Source organism: Sceloporus undulatus, chromosome 2 (assembly GCF_019175285.1).
Source record: "Sceloporus undulatus isolate JIND9_A2432 ecotype Alabama chromosome 2, SceUnd_v1.1, whole genome shotgun sequence".
NCBI classification, from domain to species: Eukaryota; Metazoa; Chordata; class Lepidosauria; order Squamata; family Phrynosomatidae; genus Sceloporus; species Sceloporus undulatus.
Window position 1 is genome coordinate 60,875,973 of NC_056523.1, and position 27,344 is coordinate 60,903,316.

The 27,344-nt window shown below is 40.3% G+C and overlaps 1 protein-coding gene across 11 annotated transcripts in view; it reads right to left on the reverse strand.

Annotated features, from left to right (window-relative positions):
* The window catches only part of CACNA1D (calcium voltage-gated channel subunit alpha1 D), a 319,633-nt gene extending 292,715 nt beyond the window's left edge, over positions 1–26,918 (reverse strand). For all 11 annotated transcript variants that reach the window (XM_042448733.1, XM_042448732.1, XM_042448729.1 and 8 more), the window contains exons 1-3: positions 26,719–26,918; positions 16,776–17,097; positions 12,612–12,717 (exon numbers count right to left, since the gene is read on the reverse strand). In XM_042448733.1, the coding sequence (XP_042304667.1) occupies positions 12,612–12,717; positions 16,776–17,097; positions 26,719–26,767 (477 nt within the window). In that variant the 5' untranslated portion in view covers positions 26,768–26,918. The remainder of the gene's footprint in view (positions 1–12,611; positions 12,718–16,775; positions 17,098–26,718) is intronic.
* Between the last annotated feature and the right edge of the window lie 426 nt (positions 26,919–27,344).

Below are 27,344 nucleotides of genomic sequence, written 5' to 3' on the forward strand. Positions count from 1 at the left end.
GTTTTTGAGCCATGTCATTGCTAATAAGAGTACAGGAACAAAGCCAAAGCTCTGAATATCACCTTCACATGAAAGAGGGTTAGAAGGGGGCTGTAGTGAGAGTAGGGAAGTGGAACATCTTGCTAAGGCAATCAGATAAATTCACAAGCTTTCAAACTGATGTCTGTTTAGTAGCAAATTGATCTCCAGTAGTAAGCAGCATCTCTCTCTCCATCCTGTAAAATGGTTTTACCTACTGATTTCTCAGATCAAACTAACAAAGCACAGCTGCATACACCCACACATGCACACAGAGAAAAGCAATTGGCAGTCTATAACAAAGATGGGAAATATCCAACCTTCTAAATATTGTAAGACTTCATCTCCCATCAGCCCTGGTCAGCACAGCCTACAGTGAGGAATAAAGAACCTGAAGTGCAACACTATGAGGAAACACACACATCTCTCACCACAGTCCTAGAGAAAAATACTGATGAGAAATACAGGACATCTGAATAATTCATGAACATACAAGCTGCAAAGAACAATTCGATTACACATGCCCTTTCCTGCTGACACTTAATATTAGATTGCTTATAAAACTGTATACAACAAGTTTTAATAAGAAACAGACTTTCCTTCAGATTCTTCGAGCAAAGCACCTTCATTAGGTTTTGCAATACGTAAATACATTTAAATGTAACATTAAAGCCAAATATTTTAATGCAATCAATTTCAAATCCATACAGTTAAGAACCTGTTTAAAAAAAAGAGAGATGTGGGTGGGAGGGAGCACTCAATGTTTTAATCAGTCAGATCAACTGGATTGTCCTCATAACCATTTCGCACAGTAAGCCAATTTCTGCAAGAACCCATTACTCAATAAAAATTTTAGCAGTTATTTTAACCTACCTTCTTAACTGCACCTAGAAACAAAGCAAAAAGGACAGTGCAGATCACTGTGTACAGGTGTGATAACAACATGCTTTTAGCAAGCACTCTTTAATCAAACAAGTAGATGAAGGTTTCCAGGGAGCCCAGTAGAGGAGTTCAACATAGAAGCAATTGTGAGCCTGAATTTTCAGAAACATTGGCTTATATATTGTTTATTCAGCAATTGCTGTCCCTTGTTTATTAGGAAGCCGAGTTTGCAAAGCTGCTGCTAGTATCGTATTAGCTTTTATTTACTTTCACCAATAGCTTCATTGGTCAGTTGATATTGCTTTTGTGCATTCACCCAACTCTTGATTCTATAAAATTTTGTTGTTCTATGGTTACCTCTCCATCCCACTTTCAGAAAAAGACTATCAGTATTTTTCTTCTTTCTGAGATTTATCAGAAATCAAATCATCCCGTCATAATTCTAGCTGTTTCTGAAGAACCTTAAAACTTTAAATATAATCAAAGATAGGTTTTTTTTCCAAATCCCTCCAGAGAAATAACAGGAAAATATTTATCTATGTCTGGAATTACATAAGCTTTTGATTGCAAGTTTGAATATACAAATCTCATTCTCTTTTCAGCAAAGAAGAAACCAGTGCAGTTATCTTTGTAGATGGCCTTATGAAGCAGATAACTGAAATGCTTTAAAAGCCAAGGCAAGGTCACAATTTAGGTAAGCATATGATTGGGTGTTTGTTATTGTTGTTGTGTGCCTTCAAGCCATTTCTGGCCTATGATAAACCTAAGGCAAACCTATCATGGGGTTTTTCTTGGAAGATTTTTTTCAGAGGGCATTTGCCTTTGCTTTCCTTTGAGGCTGAGGGAATGTGAACTGCCCAGAGTCACCCAGTGGGTTTGCATGGCTAAGCAGGGATTCAAACCCTGGTCTCCAGAGTCATAGACCAATACTTAAACCCCTACACCACACTAGCTCTCTATACTTCGGTATAACTGACAAATCTCGTTGTCCATTGCTTTGTGTAGTCCTACAAACAAAAAATTGAAATACATTCCTTATATTACTGACTCAAAAATTCTATGTGATTTAATGTCTTGCAAGCACTAGCTACATGGAGGATGGGGGGAATCACAGCCAGGCAAATTGCTCCTCCAGAAGAATTTCTAAGCAAAGAATTAATAGACAGTCTAATTATATAGAGCAAATTGGCATGACAAAAATATAGGGCCATCATTTAGTTTGCAATGGTCTTTGCTGTGAGCTGCTGGAAAATTTATGTCTTGGCAGTGGATGAACTAATGTGTACATTTTATTTATAAACTTTGCTACTCACAATCATTTGTTTTAATCTTTAATGGCTATCTGTCTTTTAAAAAATATTATTGTACTATGAATGATTTCCCTTACCTCTTATTCTGTGTTGAATGTCTTCAATGGAAGATGGATTAAACTTTGTAATTTGCAACGTAAGTCACCTAATTCTGACAGACTAATATTTTTCACTAAAGTAAATTGCTCACTGGCAGTTTAATCAGTTATACCATTAATGCCACCCTGTCTGAGCAGAAATAAAAAAATGCCTGCAACTCATTTTGACTCTTCACACAATATGCAACAGAACATCTTCATTTTCTAATATAATCATGAAGCATGGATGTAACAAACTGAAATATCTCTAGCCAGGTGAGAAAGGGCACTTCTGTCTTTTTTAAAATGAATCCAAGGCATACCCAGTGGCAGATACATTTCCAGGACCATCTTGATGTCAGGTGAAATCAAGCAGCCACCTCAGGCAGGTTTTGAGTGCCATGAAGGAACTTGTTAACAGTTTAATTTATTAATATATATTTTATTGCCAGGGAAGGGGAAAGTCTTTATAGAGAGGTTTGTCTCATGTGTCAAAATAATTTGACTTGGTTTGGTTGGGAAAGAGTTGCCATTTGACCAAAGAGGGTTTTTTTCATTACTGGTTTACCCTACTTGTTTCCTACCTGTCCTCTCTTTTCCAAAGACTCCCAAGAATTTAGTCAGTGATTTCTAATGCCTCACCCTAAACTGCAAATCCCAGCATTTCACAGGAGGCAGCCATAGCAGTTAAATTGGAATAACAACACTAAACAGTATAGTATGATACTGAGTCCTGTCTATATGATATCAAAGCCTCAAAAATGATAAACATATACCTTGAGGAAGTCTATACATAAACAGGTAAAATGTTTTAAAATTAGCTTTCCTTTCTCCTGGGAAAGAATTCTGTCCCAACAAATGTTCAAAAAGGGGAAAACAATACTGTTCAGTATTGGAAAAATTCCTTGTACCCAAATCATACAAACCCTGCGTATAAAGCATCACTACTACTGTATTTGCTTTTTTTACACACACACGCACACACTAAGCATCGTAACTATTTGGTTTTCCATGTATGTGTGTATCTACCGTATACACACACAAACACATAATACTCATTATCCACAAGGATGGTAGGGACAAACTCTTTTGAACCCAGGAGTATGGGGCCATATGACACGTTAAGGGCTAAGACCAGTGGGCTATTCTACTGATGGAATGCTTTATATCACTAGAACAGGCATTACTGAAACCTGGTGGGATGAGTCTCATGATTGGAATGTAGAAATACAGGGCTATAACCTTTTCACAAGAAATAGGCCACACAAGAAAGGAGGAGGAATAGCCTTATATGTCAGGGACATTTACACCAATGAAGAGATCCAGGACATTGATCCTGGGAGCCAGGTGGTGAGCATCTTGATAAAAATTAAAAGGGGAGGAAACAACAGGGATATTTTTGTGGGAGTCTACTACAGACCCCTGAGTCAGACGGAGGAATTGGATGATGCCTTTCTAGAAGAGATGACCAGACACTCAGGAAGGAGAGATGTAGTAGTGATGGGTGACTTCAACTATCCTAATATTTGCTGGAAGTCAAACTCAGCCAAAACCTCAAGGTCTAGCAAATTCCTCACTTACCTGGAAGACAATTTCATTGTCCAAAAGGAGGAAGAGGCAACAAGGGAGTCAGCTATTTTAGATCTGATCTTAACCAACAGGGATGACCTAGTTAATGGGGTGCATATGGTGGGATCCTTAGGTGGAAGTGATTATGTACTCCTAGAGTTTGTTATACAGTGAAAAGGAGAAGCCAGGCACAGTCAGAGACACGTTCTAGATTTTAGGAGAGCTAATTTTAGTAAACTTAGAAAAATACTGGAGGTGATCCTGTGGTCAGGAATATTAAAAGAGAAGGGAGTTCAAGACATATGGGAGCTTCTCAAATGGGAGATACTGAAGGCACAATTTCAAACAGTTCCAGTGCAGAAGAAAAATGGGAAGTGTCTCAAGAAACCCGGATGGATGATTAATGAACTTTCAACTGATCTAAATTTTAAACGGAACATGTATAAGAAATGGAAAAATGGGGAAATCACCAAAGAGGAATTCAAACAAATAGCTAGCATGTGTAGGGGTAAAGTCAGAAAAGATAAAGCGCAGAATGAACTCAGGCTTGCTAGAGAGGTTAAGAACAATAAAAAAGGGCTTGGGGGGGTATGTCCGCAGCAAAAGAAAGAAGAAGGAAATGGTAGAGCCACTGAGTGAGAAAATGGCAAAATGGTAACAAGGAACTGAGAAAAGGCAGAATTACTCAATACCTTCTTTGTCTCAGGATTCTCAGAAAAGGAAAAGGGTGCTCAACCTGAGGATAATGGAGCATAGGACAGAATAGGGGAATTTCAGCACAGAATAAGTAAGAGATAGTACAGGAATACCTTGTTAATCTAAATGAATATAAGTTTCCAGAACCTGATGAATTACATCCAAGAGTGTTACAAGAACTGGCAAATGCAATATCGGCTCCATTGGCAATAATCTTTGAAAACTCCTGGAGAACAGGAGAAGTCCCAGCAGGCTGGAGGAGGGCAAACATTGTGCCCATCTTCAAAAAGGAGGGAAAATAGGGTCCTAACAATGATCGTCCAGTTAATCCGATATCAATACCAGGAAAGATTCTAGAGCAGACTAGAAAGCCAAAGCTTCCACAGGGAGAAATGTAAGGTACTCCACTTAGGGCAGAAAAATGAAATGGACAGGTATAGGCTGGGGATACCTGGCTGAATGAGACTACATGTGAAACGGATCTAGGAATCCAAGTAGACCACAAGTTGAACATGAGTCAACAGTGTGATGCAGAAGCTAAAAAGGCCAATGCAATTTTAGACTGCATCAATAAAAGTATAATGTCTAGATCAGGGGAAGTAACAGTGCCACTCTATTCTGCTTTGGTCAGGCCCCACCTGGAATATTGTGTCCAGTTATGGGCACCAAAATTAAAAAAGGATGTTGAGAAAGTGGAGTGTGTCCAAAGGAAGGCAACTAAAATGGTGAAGGGTCTTGAAACCATGCCCTATGAGGAACGACTCAGGGAGCTGGGGGTGTTTCGCCTGGAGAAGATAAAGTTGAGAGGTGATATGATAGCGCTGTTTAAATACTTGAAGGGATGTCATATTGAGGAGGAAGCAAGCTTGTTTTCTGCTGCTCCAGAGACTAGAACAATGGATGCAAGCTACAGGAAAAGAGATTCCACCTCAACATTAGGAAGAACTTCCGGGCAGTAAGGGCTGTTCGACAGTGGAACAAACTCCCTCACAGTGTGGTGGAGTATTGGCAAATGTATATGCCCCAAATGAAAAACAGGAAGAATTTTATGAGAAAGTATTAAAAAAAGTGGAAAAGCTACAAGAACAATATGTGGTATTGGCAAGTGATTTTAATATGCAAATGGATAGGATAAAAGATAAATCTAATCATTCAGTAAAGGATAGAAGTAAAAATATAACAAATTTAAATAAAATAATGAGCAAAAGGGAATTTAAAGATGTATGGAGATTAGTAAAAGGAGATGAAGCAAAGTACATGTATCATTCTGCTGTACATAAAACATATACAAGAATAGATTACATCTTTGTATCAAAAAATATGATAAAGATTAAATTCGGAAATTTCAAATATAAAATATCGGACCATGCCATGATGAATGTAGAAATAGTGGTTAAGAAGGACTATGAACAAGTAAAAAGGTGGAGGTTAAATACTAAGATACTGAATTATAAGGAAATTGTAGAAAAAATTGGAAAGGAATGGCAAGAAATATGGGATGTAAATGACAAAGAGGTGACAAAAGGGTTGTTATGGGACATCATGAAAGCAGTTACAAGAGGAATCTGTATAAAAGAAATATATAATCTTAAGAAAAGACAAGAAGAAAGAAAGAAGAAATTAGAAAAGGATATAGAAGTATTGGAAAATAGATATATAGTTAATAGAGCTAAACAGATATATGTAGAATTAAGGGCAAAAAGGGAAGAATTATAAGATGGAAATAAATGAATACAAGAAAATTTGATTTATTTAAGAAGAGAATTTTTTGAATATAGTAATAGGAATTCAAAAATGTTAGCCAGGTCCACACAGAAGAAGAAAATGGAAAGTATGATAAATGCGGTTAGAGATAAATCTGGTAAAATATGTAAACTGATGAGAGAAAAATTTTTAAAAATTGAAGAATTTTATAAGGAATTATTCAGGCAGGAGAAAATCATTTGGATAAAATAGAGAAATATGTGGAAGAAAATTGGGGGCAAAAATTAGAAGAAGATGATAAAGAGTTACTGGAGCAACCCATTGAGAAGGCTGAGATAGTGGAGGTAATAAAGAAACTGGAAAATGGGAAAGCTCTGGGGATGGATGGATTGGGACCAAAATACTATAAAGTGTTTGAAAAGATATTAATCCCAAAATTGCTAGAATTATATAATGGAATAATGAATGGGGAGAAGATACCAGCATCCTGGCACCAATTATTAGTAATCTTAATACCAAAGGCAGATAAAGATTTAACTGACTCAGGGTCATACAGACCCATATCATTAATAAACCAAGATGCAAAGATTTTATCAGCAATAATAGCAAATAGATTGAATAAATATATGTATAAGTATATAGGAAAGGATCAGTGTGGATTTGTAAAAGTTAGACAAATGTCCAATTTAGTAGGAAGAGTGTTGAACAAAATGCATGTAATAGGGGAGAAAAAAATAAGGGCAGGGATTTTGGCATTAGACATATTTAAAGCGTTTGATTGTGTGGAATGGCCAACATTAAAAATAATTATGAAAAGATTTGGAAAGGGGGATAGAATAAGAGGATTGATCAATTATATCTTGATAATTCAGTAAAAGTAATGGTAAATGACGGAATAACAAATGAAATAAGAGTGACAAGAGGTACAAGACAAGGGTGTCCACTATCACCAATATTATTTGCAATGGTTATAGAGTTGTTAGCGAATGTTATAAGAAATGATAATAGTTTAGAGGGAATAGGACTTAAAAACAAACATAAAATTAGTTTATTTGCTGATGATACATTATTAACTATTAAAAATTTATTGGAGAGATTGGGTAAAATAAAAGAACATTTAAAGATATTTGGAGAAATGACAGGGTTACAGATTAATTGGAATAAATCAGAAATGATGATATTTAATTATACAAAAAAGAGGAATTTGAGTTTATAAAACAAAAAAAGAGATAAGAGTTAGAAGAAAGTAATATAAAAATTTAGGAAAATATAATGAAAGATTTGAAGGAAATGGAAAGAAAAAATTTGGGTAGTACTAAGTAAAGAATGGAGAAAAATTGGTAGAAATATAAAAACACCCAATTTCTGGTTTGGAAGAATTGCATTAATCAAGATGAAAATATTTACCAAAATAATTTTTTTTTTTTTATTAGAAATGATACCATTAAAAGTGTCGGAAACCGAACTGAATAAATGGCAACAGCTAATAAATACATTCTGTAATGGAGGAAAAAGTACAAGATTAAATAAACAATTTTAGTATAAAACACAAAGAGAGGCCTTCCCAATATAAGAGGATATTATGAGGCTAATCAATTGAGATATGTGATAGAAGGCATGTTGGGTGGGATAGATCAGGGGTAGGCAAGCTTTTTGAGCCGGGGGCCGGATTGCTGTCCCTCAGACAACTGGGGGGGCCGAAGCCAAAAATTAAATAATTAAATAATTTTTGTAAGCATTAATTCAATAAATAAACCGGGACAAATGTAGGATAAAATTTTCAAATGGAGGACACTTTTTAAATAAAAAATGGAGGACACACAAAAAAATTTGCTGATTTAAAAAAAATGTTAATATAAATGCATGTTTCGGAGGCTTCTATAGACAATTGCCCCCCTTGCCCGCCTCCTCCTGATAAGCCAAAGGCCCCACGCCCTCACGCGAGAGTCCAAAGGCTCTGGCGGCAATCAGTGGCAAGACCAGGCGGGGGCCGGTCCCAAGGCCTTGCCGGGCCGCATCCGGCCCGCGGGCCGCAGGTTGCCTACCCCTGGGATAGATTTAGAATGGCTGGAAGTAGATACAGAAGAAGTAGATAGGAGAATATGGATTTTTTTTTAAGAACTTTACTAGGAAAGAAATAAAAATTATTGGAAACCCACTTATGAAAAATATAATAGAAATATGGTATAAACACAAAAAAGAATTAATGAATGAAGATTAAATAATAACGCCAATAATAATGGAAAAGAAATTCCCAAAGAATTTGAGAGGATTGTTAGATAAGGAGTTAAAAGAAAGGAAAATAGACAGAATAGAAGATTGGATAGATGTAAGAATAGAGAAAGGAAATATAAAAGAAAAACTTATGGGAATAAAAATTTCATGGTTTCACTATATACAAATAGAACAATGGATTAAAAATTGGAGGAATAGGAATGTAGAAAAGAAAAAGTATATGCAGTTTGAACAAATAGTTCAGGAAGGAAGAGAAATGGAAGAAAATGAGAATATAAAGAACTATTAGTAAAATTTATAAAATGTTGATGGAGAATAAAGGAGGAAAAATAAAAGGAAATACGTTAAAGGGATTATGGGAAGAAGAATTAGGATGTAAAACAAATGACAAGGAATGGGATAGAATTTGGGAACAAAGACACCTGAAAAATTTATCAGTTCGGATAAAAGAAAATTATTATAAGTTGATTTGGAAATGGTACCTGACTCCAGTGAGATTACACAATATTAATAAGAATAATTAAAAGGATTGTTGGAGAGGCTGTCAAGAAATCGGGTCATACATCCATATGTGGTGACAATGTAAATATGTACAAATTTTTGGGGGAAAAGTGTTATTAGAAATAGAAAATGTTATGAATATAAAAATAGATAGAAGACCGAGTATTGTTTTGTTATTGTTATATAATTCAGAGAAATGGAAAAAAGAAGAAAAAGATTTGGTAACAAATTTGCTTACAGCAGCAAGATTAATAATAGCAAGGTGTTGGAAAACGAAAATAGATGTAGAAGTGGAGGATTGGTACAAAGAGGTTTGGAAATTAGCTATTAATGATAAGTTGACATGTAAATTGAAAGTAAAAAAAGGACTATGGAAAAGAAATGATTTTGAGGGGATTTGGAAAGAATTTGTCGAGAAAGTATTGAGAAAAGAAGATGGAAGGTTACCTCCAGAAGAAGAATTGAAATTTTGGATGGAATATAAGGATGGAAATGGCTCCAGGGAAGGGGAGCACTGAGGGGTATATAAAATAATGTTTTAAAATGTGATAGTATGTAATAGAATGTAAGAAGACATTTGTTTATGAAATATTATAAAAATTAATTTAAAAAAAGAGTGTGGTGGAGTCTCCTTCTTTGGAGGTCTTTAAACAGAGGCTGGATGGCCATCTGTCAGGTATGCTTTGATTGAGATTTCCTGCATGGCAGAATGGGATTCGGACTGGATGGCCCTTGCGGTCTCCTCCAACTCTGTGATTCTATGATTCTAACTGAGAGGCAGCACTCTCCCTTCCTTCTCCAGTGTGTGTGTGTGTGTGCGCGCGCACACACACACACACAAGTCACCTGTTATCTTCTTACAGGGATTCCAGGAATTTCATAGGCTTTTCTTAGGCAAGGGACCCTCTAAAAAAGCTCTAAAGGTCTGGGAAATTATCTGGAGCCAAATACTGTACAACAAAACTGAAAAACTGATACCACTGTTGAGCCAACTAAAAAGCACAAAATACACCATGCAAGCTTTTGAAACCCTACTGGCTTTTTCATCAGGCAAAAGACATTAAGAAATCATACAGGAGAAGAAAAGTGATGTTAGAGTCACAGGTATACATTATGTATCAGATGTTATTTCTGTAATAATTAAGTTCAACAAAGGTAAAACTTTTTTTCATTTGGACTCTTATTGGCAATTTTTAGCTATACAGCACCTAAAAGTCTTTCCAGATGTAGCAATATAGGGACTTCTAGAGAAATTAATTGTTCTCTGCCTAAGAAGTGGGCCTGTGGCTTCACAAGGGACAGAAACAGCTTGGCTCACAAGAGAACTTACTTCCCTGCTGCTAATGGAGTTTAAATTGTATTATCCTTTGTCTGAGTCCCTGCATGTCCAAAGGGGAGAGTGGCCTCTGCTTGCACTTAGATCCCTCCAGACTGACTTAACTACAACAGAAGTAACATCTGAGACAAAACGTAGGCCTGCAGTGCTAACATCATCACTTTTCTTCTCCCATATGGTTTTTAAACACCTTTCACCTGATGAAGAAGCCAGCAGAGCTTCAAAAACTTGCATGATATATTTTTGCTTTTTACTTGAATCAAAAAAAGTATTGCTGTTATGTTGATTTTATATTTTGTTGTATTTTGCTGTGTGGCAAAATATGCTATGTGGAGACAGTTTTTGGTAGTGTGTAAGGTTATATAGGTGGCAGGAAAAGAGAGAGAGAAAAGGCTTGAGTCTACTTTATCCAATCTATGAAATGTTATCTTCCACTCAGCTTAAAAATCAGGAAAATTTTCCAGTAAGAATTGGTGCCCTCAGAAATAGTCAGTACACTCCAAAAGAAACTGTTTCAATGTTAACTGTACAGATTTCTCAATTATGTGATACTCTGAATCATTTACCTGAAGTACTAGTGATGTGTTCAAAGAAGTAATGTAGACCACCTCAGTTTCCATGTTAAGAGAGGTATTTAAAAGGTCCCCCCCCTTCAGTTGTGAAAACCCTGCCACGCAACACAAGAGGGTTTAAAGTTCAAGAACTTGTCATGAGTGGGACATTTTTCATATTCTGATATGAAACCTGATTTTCACGTCAGCACACTATACTTTACTCAAAATGACACCCACATGTATAAATGTATCACATGGGCAGTTTGCCCCCTTAACCACATTTGAACTAGTCCTAGATTGTAGTGGAAGATTCTCATAGCTCAGTGCCTCATTATGTGTATTGCTGCAGTATGAGAAACATGATAAATAACTGCACAGTCTTATAATAGCTACTCTAAAGTATCATCCTCTAGGATGAATGACACTTATGCCCAGATAAATGGGTGCAAGACTACAGCATAATGAGGTTACTGGCTGTAGTATTTGAATTTTGTTATGTGCTGCCAAGTTGGTTGGTTATGGCAATCCTGTGAATGAGAGCCCTCCTTTTAAACTCCAGCATATTATTTAAAAGGTTGAGATAGAACTTGTGAAAATTCTACAGAAAGAGCTTGCACAAGAAAAGCACTTCTCTCGATTTTGGGATCACTTTTTTACACAATCACCTTCCTCCAGATTACACACAGTTTCTTTAGATCCTTGAATCCAATTCTACAACTATCTGTCTATCTGTCTACACACTTATCTCTGTACACCAGTATTTACCAGCTCAAAATAAAAATCTCCTTTAAATCACAAGCATTGTAGAGATACTAATCTTTAAAACTGTGTAAATTCTTGTTACAACACTACTACCACACATTATGACATCCATCTTTCCAAATTCAGTTATCTAATTAAGGAAACAACGATGTATATTATATCCTGATAAATTCCTGTCCTTGAATAATGAATTCAAAACCAAACCTATTGATATAAACCATGCAATATTCAATATTCCAATTTTGTCCTTTAATACCATGACAGTTATAGAAACTAAGGTGGGTTACAGACCGCCAGAAAGTACGCGATGAGCGCGTACTAGGGTTAGGAAGAGGCGGTGCTTCCGCACCCCCCTAACCCTAGTACACGCTCTGCACGCACAAAATGGCAGCGGCCGTTCCACACGGCCGCCGCCATGATTACATCATGACCACGCCTCCTCCACACGAGGCAGCATGGTTGTGACGTATTGAGGCCACGCCACGGCGCATAGTGCACCTTTTCTCCAGCCCTGGAAGGAGCGTGATTTCCGCGCTCCTTCCTCGGAGCGTCCGGGAGACGCGTGGTGTGGCAGCTGCAGCTCCCGGATGCTGCAAGCGGCAGCGGCGGGAGAGCGCCGCTTCTCGGCGGTATGTAACCTGCCTAAGTAAAACAAGAAAAAACCACATATGATGGCTGAGTACAAAAGATTAAAGAGGACCAAGCAAACAGCATGCAACATAAACAAGAGCAACATCCAAATCCAATTACCATTTGTATCGCTCCAAGCATTTACCACTATCATAAACCATCTTATAGCAGAAACTAGAGCATAAATATCAGAAATGGAAATATTTTTTTAAAAAAAATTCTCACATTTTCCTTCTGACCATATGGATAACACATTCTACAAGTTTCATTTTTGCACAGGAGCTCTGTGTACAAATTAAGAAACAGAAATATAGAAGGGAATTAAAAAAATACTTACCAAGTTATGATTTGTTGAATTAGAATCATCTTCTGGGAATGGGATGTAAACAGCTAAGGCCACACAATTGGCAAAAATAGCCAGTAATATAAATATGTCAAATGGTCTGAAATATCTGGTTAAGGAAAACCCAAGTGCTAGAAAGAATATATATAAACCCCTGCCTAATTCTTTGTTAATTTCTCTGTAAGGGAAGATAACATTTTTTATGAAGGAACCATTTTCTTGTCATTCTTTTGATTGATGGAAGTGACCACCCACCCTCTAGAAGCATCCATTATTTCTTCCCATCAAGTAATTTTCCAGCATCACAACCTATCAATGCCCTCTTTTTAGTAATGAAATGCAATTACATTCTTTCACACAAAGTATGTTTTATATGAAATTATATTATAATAAATAAATCTAATTGCATAATGTTGAATCAATATGCTCACCCTCTGTGAAATGCCAACTGATCTGTTCTCTCCTCAGGATCTACACAAACCTATCATTATTACTAATGGAACTTGCATATGCACAACAATGGTAAAATAATAGACCACAGAATGACAGCTGCCTACATTAATACCATCCAAGGAGAATCTTATCAGTACTCTTGTGTGAAATACAGAGATATAGTAACACTGAGTACCTTTGCCAAAGTAAAAAAGACAGTTGTTATGACCATCTTTTTAGAATTAAAAAAAACATTGGTGATTACAATGGACAGTCAGGTTTTTTAAAACTTGCATGCAATAAAACCTTTGCAATACAGTACAAAAATACTTTTAATATTGCATCTAGTTTGGCCATAAGGTAACATGAAAAGTAGGACCACAGGACAGTTTTAAAGAAATACATCAGATATGTAGCATTTTAGGCCCTGCACTGTCAAGTAAGTGAGACACAGGTCCAAAACATACCACAGAAATAATCCAGTTTGAGACTGCTTTAACTATCCTGGCTCACTGCTAGGGAATTCTGGGAACTGTAGTTTTGTGAGACATTTAGTCTTCTCTGTCAAAGAGCTCTGGTGCCACAATAAACTACAATTTCCCAGGATTCCCTAGCACTGAGCCAGAGCAGTTAAAGCAGTTTCAAACTGGATTGTTTCTGCAGTGTGTTTTGGACAATAGTCTTACGAAATATATTCCTCATGCAAAGGTAGACGTCAGTTTATTATATTCTTTAACTGGAGTTATCGAGACTGAATCCATAGTACTAAATGAAACTAATTTTACCAAATGAAACAAGCCACTGAGGTAAGCTATTCCCAACAGAACTGGGACAGGGAACATGGGGTCCTCCAAATACTGTTGGACTACCATTCCCATCACCTTGACACTGCATAGTCAATGGTGAGAGAGTTACATCTGAAAGTTATATATTTGTCACTACTACAAAAAAAGATGCATGGGTATTGCTCTGTACTGTGGAATCATACGGCAATAATAGTAAGTCAGACCTTCAACAACAGGAGTATTATTTTCACATTAAAAAATTCTTATCAACACCCCCCCCCCCCCAGAAAGTCTATTAACTTTCTCCTCTGTTACATTCTGGATATATACCCATGGCCACATTTCATAGTTTTGTCTTATATCTTAGGAACTGCAATGCATTATTGGATCAGAAATATTTTAAGAATAGGTATCACTAAAAAAAATTTTTTATAAAAAAAGAAACCACTTTCTAGAGCACTAATGTGAGGTCTGTTCTCTCCTTTAAACAAATTTAAATCTATTTACAAAGTTAAATGTAAATCTATTTACAAGCCCTATTCCTAGCAGTAAAACCCAAACCCCTTGAACATTCAGCCATCACATTCTCCATGCAGTAGCTATGTACATTTTAATGGTTTCAGTTTTACAGGATTACAGCTTTGAACAAATGGTAAAATGACATCTTAGTGACATGACCCATAAAAATAATTTCCAGTGTTTACATGTACAGCTTTCAAATTGAGTAGTCTATTTAAAGGAGAATGGATTGGCTTACTCTTCTATCTGTTATCCCCCACTTCATATTTTCATGGTCTTTTGATATGATTTACATTTACAAACCAAGATTGCATATGTGTTTTATGTGTTATCATACTGATGGTGCGTCAGACCTGAGTGGTAATGCTGAGTAGAAGCAGAGGTACATATTCCTCTTCTTTTCATTAGAGATGCCAAAGACAAGATACTTTCTGTCCACCACTGATTGCATTTTTCTTTTCAGATTGGCCTGAATAACCATTTGATGTTTTAAAAAAGATGTCAGCACAAGCCCACCTCAAATCACAGCCCAATGCAGCTGCAAATGTAGTACTTATCACAATCAGACAACAAATGATTGTGATGGCAAAAGAACAGATTTGCAGGTTACTTGTGCTGTACCCTGAAACAATGCTGAGACTTATCTACACCAACCTGCGAACACATCATCATTTGAACTATACACAATTATTTCACATCTTCATAGTAGAGCAAAATGTGTTTCACACAGACCTATTGCACACTGCTTCCTCATTTGGCACTAGTACTAGGGAAAGGATAAACTACCTGTCCACAGTCCCTTGGTGACTGCAAGATGTGCAGGAAGGGCAGCATCTGTCTGCATGAGCCACAGCTGCTCATTTCACTATAACCTTTTCTTAATTTGAAGAGAAACTATATAGGGGGGGAAATCCATATTCTGATCATCCTTAATGTCTCCAGCCTATCTGCCAGTGCTATACAGAGAGAGGGAGGAGGGATGGTAGAAAGGAAAAGAGGAAATGGTACTGGGTCTTGTTCACCTTGTCTCTGGTCTCAATGACCATTGGTTTGTCCCCACTCACTGCAGCCCTGTGTCTCCGGTACGTTATACCAAAAAAAGTAGTTCCTCAAACAAGTTACAGTCTATGCAGTGAATCCCAAACTCTGGTCTTCCAGGCATTTGGATTTCAGGTCCCAGAAACCTCAGCCATCTTGGCCAATGGTTGAGATTATGGGAACCAATGTCCAAGACACCTGGAAGGACAGAGTTTGGGAATCACTGTGTCTCACTTTCAGACAAGAAGTGATAATGATGGCAAATCAGAAGCAGAAGCTCAAATCAGAAGCAGAAGCACTGTGGAGCTTCTGCTTCTGATGACAGAAGCAGCCTTGCTCCAATTAAAGGAAAAGGACTTTTTGCAGGAAAAGAAGAAAGAAACCTTTGGATCCAATCTAATTTTGGCATACAGCCAGGGAGAACTATGGTTAAAACTACAGAGAATTATGTGGCACTTTCACAGATAAAATTTAATGGGTCTGATAATCCACATACATTATTGTAATTATCCACATACATGGACCGATTGAACTGAAATTAGAAGCACATTAAAGCACAAATTGTATGAACAAAATGTAGGCAACATCTTTGCAGCAAAATAAATTATCAGACTTCATACTCCTTCACCACTATGTTTCTATCTTTATGTTTGAAATATTAATGTAAACTATCACAATTAAATTCTAACTAGTTGTGACACAAGGGAAATATAAAAGTTTGTCCTAGTCTTAGTCATCTGCTATAATCTCCTGTAATGAATGTCTATGTGGTAAATTCATGAACTGTTATTCTACAGCCAGCAATAGCTTATGTTAAGTGTGAAGCAAAGACTTTGATCTAAAATTCTACAATAATTATTAAAGGGGGTTTCTTAGATTGCATGTTCAAAACTTAAATCTGTTTCAGCAACCTAACCCTTCTATCTATCTACCTCTGAAATTACTGGTAGTCATACAAGAATCTGTGACTTTTCCTCCATGTTTTCACAGTCCGAATCAACATAGGCAGGCTGCAACTTAACAAATTTAAAGCTCATGGTCGTCTTCCCTGAGCTGTTTTCCTTTTTTTTTTCCCTCTTCTTTTTTTCTTTTCACCCACTACAGAAAATACAGATTGTTTCTCCCTTGCTTTTGAGCTGAAAAATGACCAGAGGGGAAAGGATTTAAGCGGCTTTTCTCTGCCTTCAGTTTCTCCACTCCAGCTCACAGCTTGCCCAGGCTGATTTTTATTTATTTATTTAAAACATACACATTGCAGAGAGAGATTGAGAGAGAGAACAACATGGCATTCCATGTTACCATTTCCTTTGAGCCCTTCTCTTTGACACACTTTGAGTATACAGAGAACAGATGGCAAAGAACACAATTCCATCAAAAAGGATACTTCCATTCTACTATACTAATGCAGGCTCTTCGGATGGGGTTGTTGAGAGATAAACAAAAAAGGGCACGGGCTGGCCGACTGTTGGACGTATTACCCTGTTTTTTGCTCTTGGCATATTGCTGGCGCTTTCTTTGGGACAACGATCCTACAGGTTGGGCTGGGGTGGCGGTGCTCATGCTTTGGGCAGCCTTAGCTTGTCTAGCAGCATCAATTGCAGCTTGCCAAGATAGCACAGTTTGCTTAGGCGGTGCTGAGCTGTTCGACTGAAGGGCTGGTCCGTCGCCAGGGAGAGGGATTCTGGTGCTATTTGCATAGCTTGCTTCTGCGGTGGGGAAAAGTGTGGGGGGGAGAGAGAAGAAGACACATTTACATCAGTTTAGAATAAACCTCTCGTTTTAAATGATGTGTGAGATATTCATTACATTTGAAGCATTTCTACTGAGTGTTAAAAAAAATCAACAACACAGAGAGAGAGAGAGAGAGAGAGAGAGAGAGAGAGAGAAGAAGTCCTTTCTATCATGATTTAGAGCTTCAGGAATCAGCATTGCAAACACCACCATTGGTGCTGACACTTTGTAAAGCTAACACATCTTGAATCATCTAGTTAAAGAAATATTAAAGAAGCTAAACATCACCGGTTTTATAAGCAACAAGAGTTCAGATTCTTCTCAGTAAAACTGTTCCTTTGACAGTTTGGTGTACACCACATTCTCTTGCTCCAAAGGTAAGAATAAACATTAGGACTTCTTTAAAATATAAAATATTCAAAGTCATTTGGATTACTACCTAACCTCAAAGATCTCCACTGACAAAAATGAAAAAAAAAATCCTTCCAACATGATATGCATTGCATTTTTGCTAAAATGGAAATTCTTTAATCATTAACTACACGTTCCAATAAGATAATGGATTGGATCCAAACTTAGGCTGCATATGTACTGAGGAAATAATGCAGTTTGACACCATTTTAACTGCCATGGCTCAATGCTATGAAATTATGGGATTTATAGTTTTGTGAGACATTTACTTGTCTCTGACAGAGAGATCTGGACCCACAACAAACTACAACCCAGGATTCCATAGCATTGATCCATGGCAGTTAAAGCAGGGTCAACCTGGGTTATTGTTCGGTGCAGATGCAACCTTAGGGACCATTCACACTACATTATAGATAGGATCGCAAACCGGTTCATAAGTGGGTAATTCCTACTAGTGCCAGTTTTTGTACACCTGAATTGAGGTGGATCTAGGGCAAATCCCCTTTATCGTGGGTTTTTCAAAAGCAGGTTTTCCCCCCGCTTCTTTTTGGAAAACTCATTTTTTCTGTGATGTTGGGAAAGGTGAACTTGTCCCTGATCCTGCTCGGGTCATTTAAAGGGGGAGGGATAAAGGTCAGAGGGTGAAACATGCCTCCCCTCTCACCCCAATCGCTTAGCAAGTGCCATTTTTTGCAAGCGCTGGGTGCCAGTTTAATTTCCCGCTCCTGAACTGTCATCCATGTAATCCCTTTACTCCTGCAACAGGGGGATGTTGTTAGACCCGTTGAATTTATTATTATTATTATTATTATTATTATTATTATTATTATTATTATTATTTTAAGTTTGTGATAGAATATGCAAATTTTTAACACTACCCACCTTTTTTTTCTTTCACTTTTTCCCGCCACTGCAGCCAAAAGTTCATATATGCACTTTTTGCTCGAATGTTGCTGGGGCCAGCATTTGGAGTTTTAAATTTTTTATTTTAAAAAAATAAATTATGCGTACATTTGGTATAGGGTAGTCATTTGGGTGACATGTATTAATTAATCTTTTCACTGACATAAAATGCGATGTCTGGGATTTGTGTTGACTCTTGCAGGGTATAATTTCCCATTCCATCTTCAGACAGTACTTTCCATATGGCTGTAATATTAGGTGCCATGCTGTCCCCGATGCTATTCAATATTTATATGAAGCCGATGGAAGAAATAATCTATACACATGGGGTGGGGTGTTATCAGTACGCTGATGACACCCAAATATATTTCTTCATGTCTTGGTCATCAGCGACGACAGATGGCATTTCTCCCTTCAAACAGTGCCTTGAGGCAGTAATGGACTGGATGAGGGAAAACAAGCTGAAGCTGAATCCAGACAAAACGGAGGTATTTACAGTAGGGGCCCCGAAACCAGGTATCGGGTTGCAACCTCCAGTCCTAGAGGGGTTCATGCTCTCCTGAAAGGACTGCGTTTGCAGTCTGGGGGTGCTTCTTGATCCATCACTTCACATGAGAAATCAGGTGAATGCGATGGTCAAGAGTGCCTATTATCAACTTCAGCTGATACACCCGCTGCACCCTTTCCTGTAACTGGGAGACCTGGAAACTGTAGTACAGGGATAGGCAACCTGCGGCCCACGGGCCGGATGCGGCCCGGCAAGGCCTTGGGACCGGCCCCAGCCCGGTCCTGCCGCCGATTGCCGCCGGAGCCTTTGGACTCTTGCATGAGGGTGTGGGGCCTTTGGCCTATCAGGAGGAGGCGGGCAAGGGGGCAAGCGGTGGGCAAGGGGGGCAATTGGCTATAGAAGCCTCAGAAACATGTATTTATATTTAAAAAATTTAAAAATCAGCAAAAATGTTTGCGCGTCCTCCATTTTTTTTAAAAAAAGTGTCCTCCCTTTGAAAATTTTATCCTACATTTGTCCCGGTTTATTTATTTATTTAATTTTTAAAAAATTATTTAATTGCTTATTTTTTGGCTTCGGCCCCCCAGTTGTCTGAGGGACAGCAACCTGGCCCCCGGCTCAAAAAGTTTGCCTACCCCTGCTGTAGTACATGCACTGGTAACCTCAAGACTTGTTTTTGCAATGTGCTCTACATGGGGCTACCCTTGTGTCTAGTCCGAAAACTGCAACTGGTACAGAATATGGCAGCCAGGTTGATCACTGGATCATCAAGGAGTGACCACATAACACCAATACTAAAGTCACTCCACTGGCTGCTTATTAGTTTTCAGGCACAGTACAAGGTGTTGGTTATCACCTTTAAAGCCCTACATGGCTTGGGCCCAACCCATCTAAGGGATCACCTCCTTCCATATAATCTGCCCCGTGCCCTCAGGTCCTCTGGGAGGAATTTACTCCAACCTATAAAGACCAGATTGACTGTGACCTCCCAGAGGACATTCTCTGCAACAGCTCCCATCTTGTGGAATGGCCTGCCGGACGAGATCCGTCAAAATACCAACATAGACAGCTTCAAGAAAACTGTCAAGATGGATGTCTTCCGGCAGGCCTTCCCAGAATAAACTACTCGGCCATGTAATGACTCCCCCACATAAAGACTCTGCCCACCGTTATTGTTTTAATTGTTTTATGTATTATGTATGTAACTTTAATCCTAAATTTTTTCGTTCTTTTTAAGGAGGGATACTGTGTGTGTATTGCTGTATCATTTTTAACACTGTAAGCCACTTTCATTGTTTGAACAAAAAGTGGGGTACAAATAAAAGGGGTTTTTTTCATTACTAGACACCGCTAATTTGCGGGTCATTAGTGCTTTGTGTTCCCAGATTGACCAGATGTGCATATTCTGTCAGATTTTTTTTAAAAAGACAACAACACAGGAATGATCAAATGCAATCGATAAGGCTCCATTAAAGCACCCATGCAGTTGATAAAAAAAATGGCTGCAGCAGATACTAGTGACACGTCACCACTGATAACAGCAGATGTGTGTAATTTGATTGACAGAATAAAAAAGGGGGAATGATTGAAAGCAAGCGATAAGGAGGCTTTATCTGTAATTGATACTTTGTAAGTGTGAACATCCCTCAGGTTAAATTGCACCAGGGATATTTGATTGGGGTAAAGATAGTGGGAACTTCCATTCCGGATATACAGTATTCGATCTTGGAGGATTGGGTCTGCCTGATTCTACGCAAGGCAAAAGAGCAAGTGTGAAAGGGGCGGGCCTTAGTGATATTTAGAGGAATTCACTGAGATTTAACTAAACTTGACTAATTCATTTTCACAGGTGTACTTGAGCACATCTAAATCTGAATCCCAATCCACTATTTAAGCTACAGTATAGGAAGGAATAAAATCTGGATGGTTTTCAGGCTACAACATGTGAATCCCAAGTGTTTAACAATAGCAGCAAAATGATTCACCCTCAACCTGAATGAAGTTCTCTTCAAGTGTGGTACTCAAAAAAATTCACAAATTCCTGGGTTCATAATTCCTTAATTATAAGTGCATGGTTTTTTGTTTTTTTTTAACCTGGCTCTGGTGAGTAGATCTTATGGTTATATAGCAGTTTTTAAAGTCTAAAATATGTCCATCCCATTTTACACCATCAATCTGTACTTACAGTACACCATAAAAGTTATTGCATTGCATTTTGGAGATACTTATAAAGCACAGGATAGATCCAGAAGACTTTCTACTGAATTTCAGACATGGGAGATAAAGTAAGCATCTTTCCTCTTAAATTGCATTTTGGAGATGTGCATTGGGACACAAGAGCCTAGGATCTGGAGATTTGAAGCTCACTTCAATAGTATCTGCAAGTACAGAACTTAATTTCCCATTCCCTCATTGGAATGAATGGAACATCCAGCAGAAATTTAGAAGCTGCACCCTGGTGCATCATTACATGTAGAATTAAATCTGTTTGTCTCCCCCAGAAGATTCCTGCTTTTAAGATTAAAGGCTGCTTCTACTTTGAACAGAGCCAATGCAGTGTGGTGAGTGCTGGACTCTGAGATACCAGGGAAATTCAGCCATGGTATCATATCCCTCTGGATGGGATCAAAGTCAAAGTATCTCATCTTTAGAGGAAGGCAATTACAAGCCTCCTTTTAATAACTCTTGCCAAGAACATCTAGGGACTTATGGGTCACCAGAAGTCAGAGTCACACATTGATGGATATCACACATACACACACACAAATCTGAACAGACCTTTCTAGAATGTGCTTCTTGATCATACTAGAAGGTGACAGAATGGGAGAAGATAAGACATTATGCTTAGAGACATGATGCTTGGAGGATACAGCCACAGGGTCAGCTGTATAATTAAGGCTGCTAGGTGCCGGGGGGGGGGGGGGCTGCTTTTATTTTTACCTAGATGTTCAGTTCCTTGCTGGTTTAGATCATTTTTAAAATGTTTGAACACTTTTGTAGAGATGTGCCCTTTGCTAATTTGGTAAAAATGGACTGCATATTCCAACACTTATGAGTGGGACTGCCAGATGAGGACTCTGCCAAGCCATAAAATATCAGGGCTAAAATCCTGAGACCCCTTGTAATATCACAGGAAATGGGCCCTGGTGATATTAAAAGTCCTGGTGGTGTCATTAACCATGATTATACATTAAGCATCAGCCACAGCTGCACAAATTACGCCATTCGTTTTTTTCAAAAGCTCCAAGTCTAACAAAAACGGAAAACAGATACACACAATTTTCAATGTAGTGCTCTCCCTCCCATCACCCTGAGGACTGGGGGAAGGGGTCCAGACCCTGAGGCATGGGGCCAGGCTCAGACATTTGAAAACCCTACTGATGAAAGCTGGGCCAAAGCTAACAAAATGAAATTCAACACGGAGAAATGTAAGGTATTGCACTTAGGGCGGAAAAATAAAATGCACAGATATAGGATGGGTGACACCTGGCTGAATGAAACTACGTGTGAAAGGGATCTAGGAGTCCAAGTAGACCACAAGTTGAACATGAGTGAACAGTGTGATGCGGCAGCTAAAAAGGCCAATGCTATTTTAGGCTGCATCAATAGAAGTATAGTGTCTAGATCAAGAGAAGTAATAGTGCCACTGTATTCTGCTCTGGTCAGGCCCCACCTAGAATATTGTGTCCAGTTCTGGGCACCACAATTCAGAAAGGACATTGAGAAACTGGAGCGTGTCCAAAGGAGGGCGACAAAAATGGTGAAGGGTCTGGAAACCATGCCCTATGAGGAACGACTTAGGGAGCTGGGGATGTTTAGCCTGGAGAAAAGAAGGTTAAGAGGTGATATGATCGCCCTGTTTAAATATTTGAAGGGATGTCATATTGAAGAGGGAGCAAGCTTGTTTTCTGCTGCTCCAGAGAACAGGACCCGGAACAATGGATGCAAGCTACAGGAAAAGAGATTCCACCTGAACATTAGGAGGAACTTCCTGACAGTAAGGGCTGTTCAACAGTGGAATGCACTCCCTCGGAGGGTGATAGAGTCTCCTTCCTTGGAGGTCTTTAAACAGAGGCTGGATGGCCATCTGTCAGGGATGCTTTGATTGTGATTTACTGCATGGCAGGGGGTTGGACTGGATGGCCCTAGTGGTCTCTTCCAACTCTATGATTCTATGATTCTATGATTCTATGATGAGATCTGAAAGCTCTTATTTCAATCAACCATTTAACTAAGGGCAAATCCTGAGCTTGGCCAAATGGAAGCGAATAGGCTTCAAGAAACCAGCCTCTGTAGGAATCAGCATCTGACTGGGTAGGTTTGTAGCAATGGAAGCTGGTAGCTGGGATTTGTATGTGTATGCTGTGGAGTGACCTTTTGTATGTGTAGTATCTGCTAAGTATCCTGATGTTCAGTGTGCATGTGTGTAAAAGAAAAAGAATTATAATTAATCAAACCAACTCTGTGTCACCTCTTTCCTGCTACACAGTTATCCCACCTTGATTGCCAAGAGTGCATCCTATGTAATCCTGGGATCTGTATTCTGGTGAGGTACCAGAGATCTTTGGCTGAGAATTTTAAATACTTCACAAAATGGAAACGCTCAGGATTCCATGGGAAAGTAGCATTAAAGTGCTGAAACTGTGCAATGGGAAAGAGACCTGTGCTGTATCTTTAAAATTTGTAAATGGTTTCTACATTGTTCTTTGAATACAGAATCCATATTAGAACTTCAGTTGTAGTGTGAGATTTGGCTAGCTTCTGCAAATGTTCTTCTCTGTATTTTGAGTTGTGTGCTCTGTTCACTTGATTTGTGGTCTGTGATAACAAGAGTGGACTACATTCCAGCCCTTCTTATAAACTATGTGGCCTTAAGATTTAGCACCAAAGCCTCAGCACAACATGGGAGCAACAAGAAGACACCACTGTAAACTCTTTCTTGAACTGGTACAGCAGGGTGGTAATTGTGTGGACCTCCCAATTTTCTTGGAATAGCCAATGGTGAGTAATGCTGGGACCTGCACTCCAACAATATCCAGAAAGCTGCATAATTCCCACATCTGCCACAGAGAAACAATTACGCTGACCATGCAGAACAGGGATAATATGAAAATAATAACATACAGTATATAGCCTCGCTAACAGGATTGGTATTGAGATAATTGTTTTGAAAACCTTGATACACGTGATATGAATCACAGAGCCTCAGTGAACTTAAATTTTGTGTCCTCATACAGAGCACTTTTGTATTTCCTTTTTTTAAAAAAAAAGCCAGAAATGATATTCCATTTTATGTAAAACAAAAACAGGTATATTCTGGGATCAATAATCCTTTGTCTTTAAAAAAAAGTGTAAGTGCTTCTAAATCCACTTAGGCAACAGAAATGCACCCACTTTAAGTTTAGTGCCATCTAACCAGGGAACACAATCTGCACTTACACATACTGTGCTCCCTTACAACTTGGTCTTATGCTTTAAAGTGGTCTTTCCTCCCCAATGTGCTTGCGCTGCAAGTTGGGGGACAATGCTAAAACTAGCCGTAACTCACGTTTAATAAGTCATACCTTTGAAAAATAAAACCTGTGCAAAGGTTATATACTATAGTGAAAGACACAATCCTATGCATGTTTACCCAACAATCAAAGTAAAACATGAGACTCTACTTGCAAATTCCAACAATTTAATGTGTCTGAAAGAAAGCTGACCTGTTGCAAAACCCAGGCGAATACACATTTACTCATAAACGCAACCATCTGTCTCCTGCTTTCTCTTCCTGACTTATGCAGTGTCTCATTATGAAACGAACACTTGTCCCAATGCTTGTACATCCACAGCATTTTGACTTCCACTACATCTTCCCTTTGATCAATCTTGTTTTTCCATCTCATCAATATATAGAGAGAGGTTTAGGATGACCCTGGTGTCAAGGTTTGCTTTCAAGTGAAGAAAATTATTTGCACAAAACCAGACCAAATTACTAAGGAAAGAAATGCAACTGACCTTGGTAAGGGATCTTTTTTGCTTTAGAAAGCCCCTAGGTAGACATGAAGCAAACCTTTGGAAAAGAGCTTATTCTAAAGTTGAGGAGCGATGTAGGAAGGGGAAATATGGAGGGACGCACAGGAAATCAAACGAGGAGACAGTATTGACAGTAAGCTTCGCCCAGACGGGAGAGGAAAGCAGAGTTTTATTATTACTGATAATCAGACAGAACCCAGAGGAAATAAGATACTCTTTGGAAATGCTTAATCCCTCCTCTTTTCCCCCTTTTGAATTGATTCAATAAAAAGCGTGAAAGGGGGTTTGTTATGACCTCTGTTCCTAAGAACACTAGAGCAGCTTGCCTCCTGCCTGCCTGCAAACGTTCACATACATGTACAAATGCAAAACAGATGGATGAGGGCAGAGGAGGAGTGTTTAAGATGGCTCCCTGGAAAGAAGGGGCAACTCCAGCATGCTCTCCTTCTTGTGTTGCCCAACTCATGGCTCTTCCACAGAGAGAGATCTCAGAGGATGGAGAGGACCAGCTGCTGGGTGGAAGACCTGTCCGTGGTGGAGAGGGCAAGGGGAGTGGCTGGCCCTGGTCACATCCATAGCTGGGTCCATCCAGAGGGTGCCCAAGGAGACCAGGAATAAACCGGGCTGACCCCACTTTTAGCTGCCACTTCTCCATGCTATGCAACTCTGGGGGATGTAGGTTGTTGGGGCACCAGAGCTGGAACTGCATAGCATGGAGCCATGGCAGCTGAAAGTGAGGTCAAACCGGTTTATTTCTGTAGTGTGGATGCAGGCCAAGAGTGGCACCAGTCCCCATTTGCCCAGCAAAAGGCAGCCAGGTTCCTCCAGCCAGGATTTTTTCTGGACTGAACTCCACCATCTTTCCTTCTTCTCCTCTCATGCATGCTTCCTCCTCTCGCCGAATTGCACGGCATTTCTCTCTCCCCCTCCCTTCTTTCTATTTATGGGATGCCACACAAGAAACCTCTCTCTCTCTCTGTCTCTCTGTCTCCTGTGGCAAGGCACCTTTGAACGCAAGAGAGCTCCAGAGGAGGAGGAAAGTGCTGGGGGCTCCTCATGCCCTCCAGCTTCCCCCCGCCCTTCTCTCTCTCCCTCTGTCAAAGTCCCTGCCACTTTTCATGGGGGGAGATGAATCATTTCCACGCAGCGGAGGGAGGGAGGGAGCAGCAGCAGCGCCTGCCTGAGCCTGTTTGCAAAGGCGATTAACACACACACGCGCCCCATGGGTCGCCTCTCTCTCCCTGGGCGCTCCAGGAGCAGGGAAAGGCAGGCAGGGGCGGGAGAATGCCAGCAGCGCCATCCTCCTCCTCCTCCTCCTCTGCCCCGGGGCCACGGGCACCAGCCACCCAGGGCACGGGCAGCCTCCCTGCCTGCCCTGCTCCAGCTCCCAGGCCAGAGGCAGACGTGCGAAATCAGGGCCAGCGCTGCCCCGGGAAGAGGAGGAAGAAGAGGGGGAGGGGGCAAGGGAAGGAGAGGAGGAAGAGGGAGCAGGGAAGGGAGAAGAGGAGGAGGAGGAGGAGGAAGGGGAGGCCGGGGGGCCTGGTGCTCTGCTGGCCCTGAGGCGGACCCCCCGCCTCCATCCTCTCTCTCTCCATAATCCCCTTCCCTCCAAGGGCTTGCTTCCCCCTCTAATCCCTCGCCTGCTGCCCAGATCCCCGAAGCCCCTCTCCTCCTCCTCCTCCTCCTCCGCCTAATCCCGCGCCCTCCCTCCCTCCCTCCCTCCGGGCCGTGCCTCTCCTCCTCCTCCTGCTCTTACCATCCTGGGGTCCCTGGTGGTGCTGCTGCTCCGGCGTGTGCTGGGGCATGGCGCTGCCTTGGGGCTGCTGGGCCCAGGCGGCGGAGGGGGATGCGAGGGTCCTCCTTGCTCTCCTCTCTCCCTCTGGATGCCGCTATCCTGCCGCTCTGCCCGTCATGGCTCTGGGGCCGCCGAGGAGCGAGGGGATGGGGCTGGGGCTGGGGCTGGCGGGGGGCTGCTGCTGCCGCTGCTGCTGCTGCTGACTGGGGACGCCTCCTCCTGGCCCGCCCGCCTCCGGGGCTCCCGCGCCGTCTCCCCTGCCTCTGCCTCTGGCTCTGGCTCCTCCGCCGCCGTTTGCCGAGCTGCCGGAGTTGGGGCCAACATGACACTCCTCACATCCGGGTGACACGGGAGCGCTCCAGCCCCAGCAGCAGCAGCCCACCAGCCATCCCCCGGCTCCCCGGGACAGGAGACAGGACGGGCCCGGAGGAAGGAAGGCCAGGCTCAGCCCCCGAACGCCCGCCAGCAGCAGGGAGGCCGAGACGCCGCCCCTCGCCCCCGGCGCCTCAGGCTCCGGCTCCGGCAAGAAGGGGAGGAGGAGGAGGAGGACTGGTCCAGCAGCGGAGGGGCAAAAGGGCTGAGCCAGG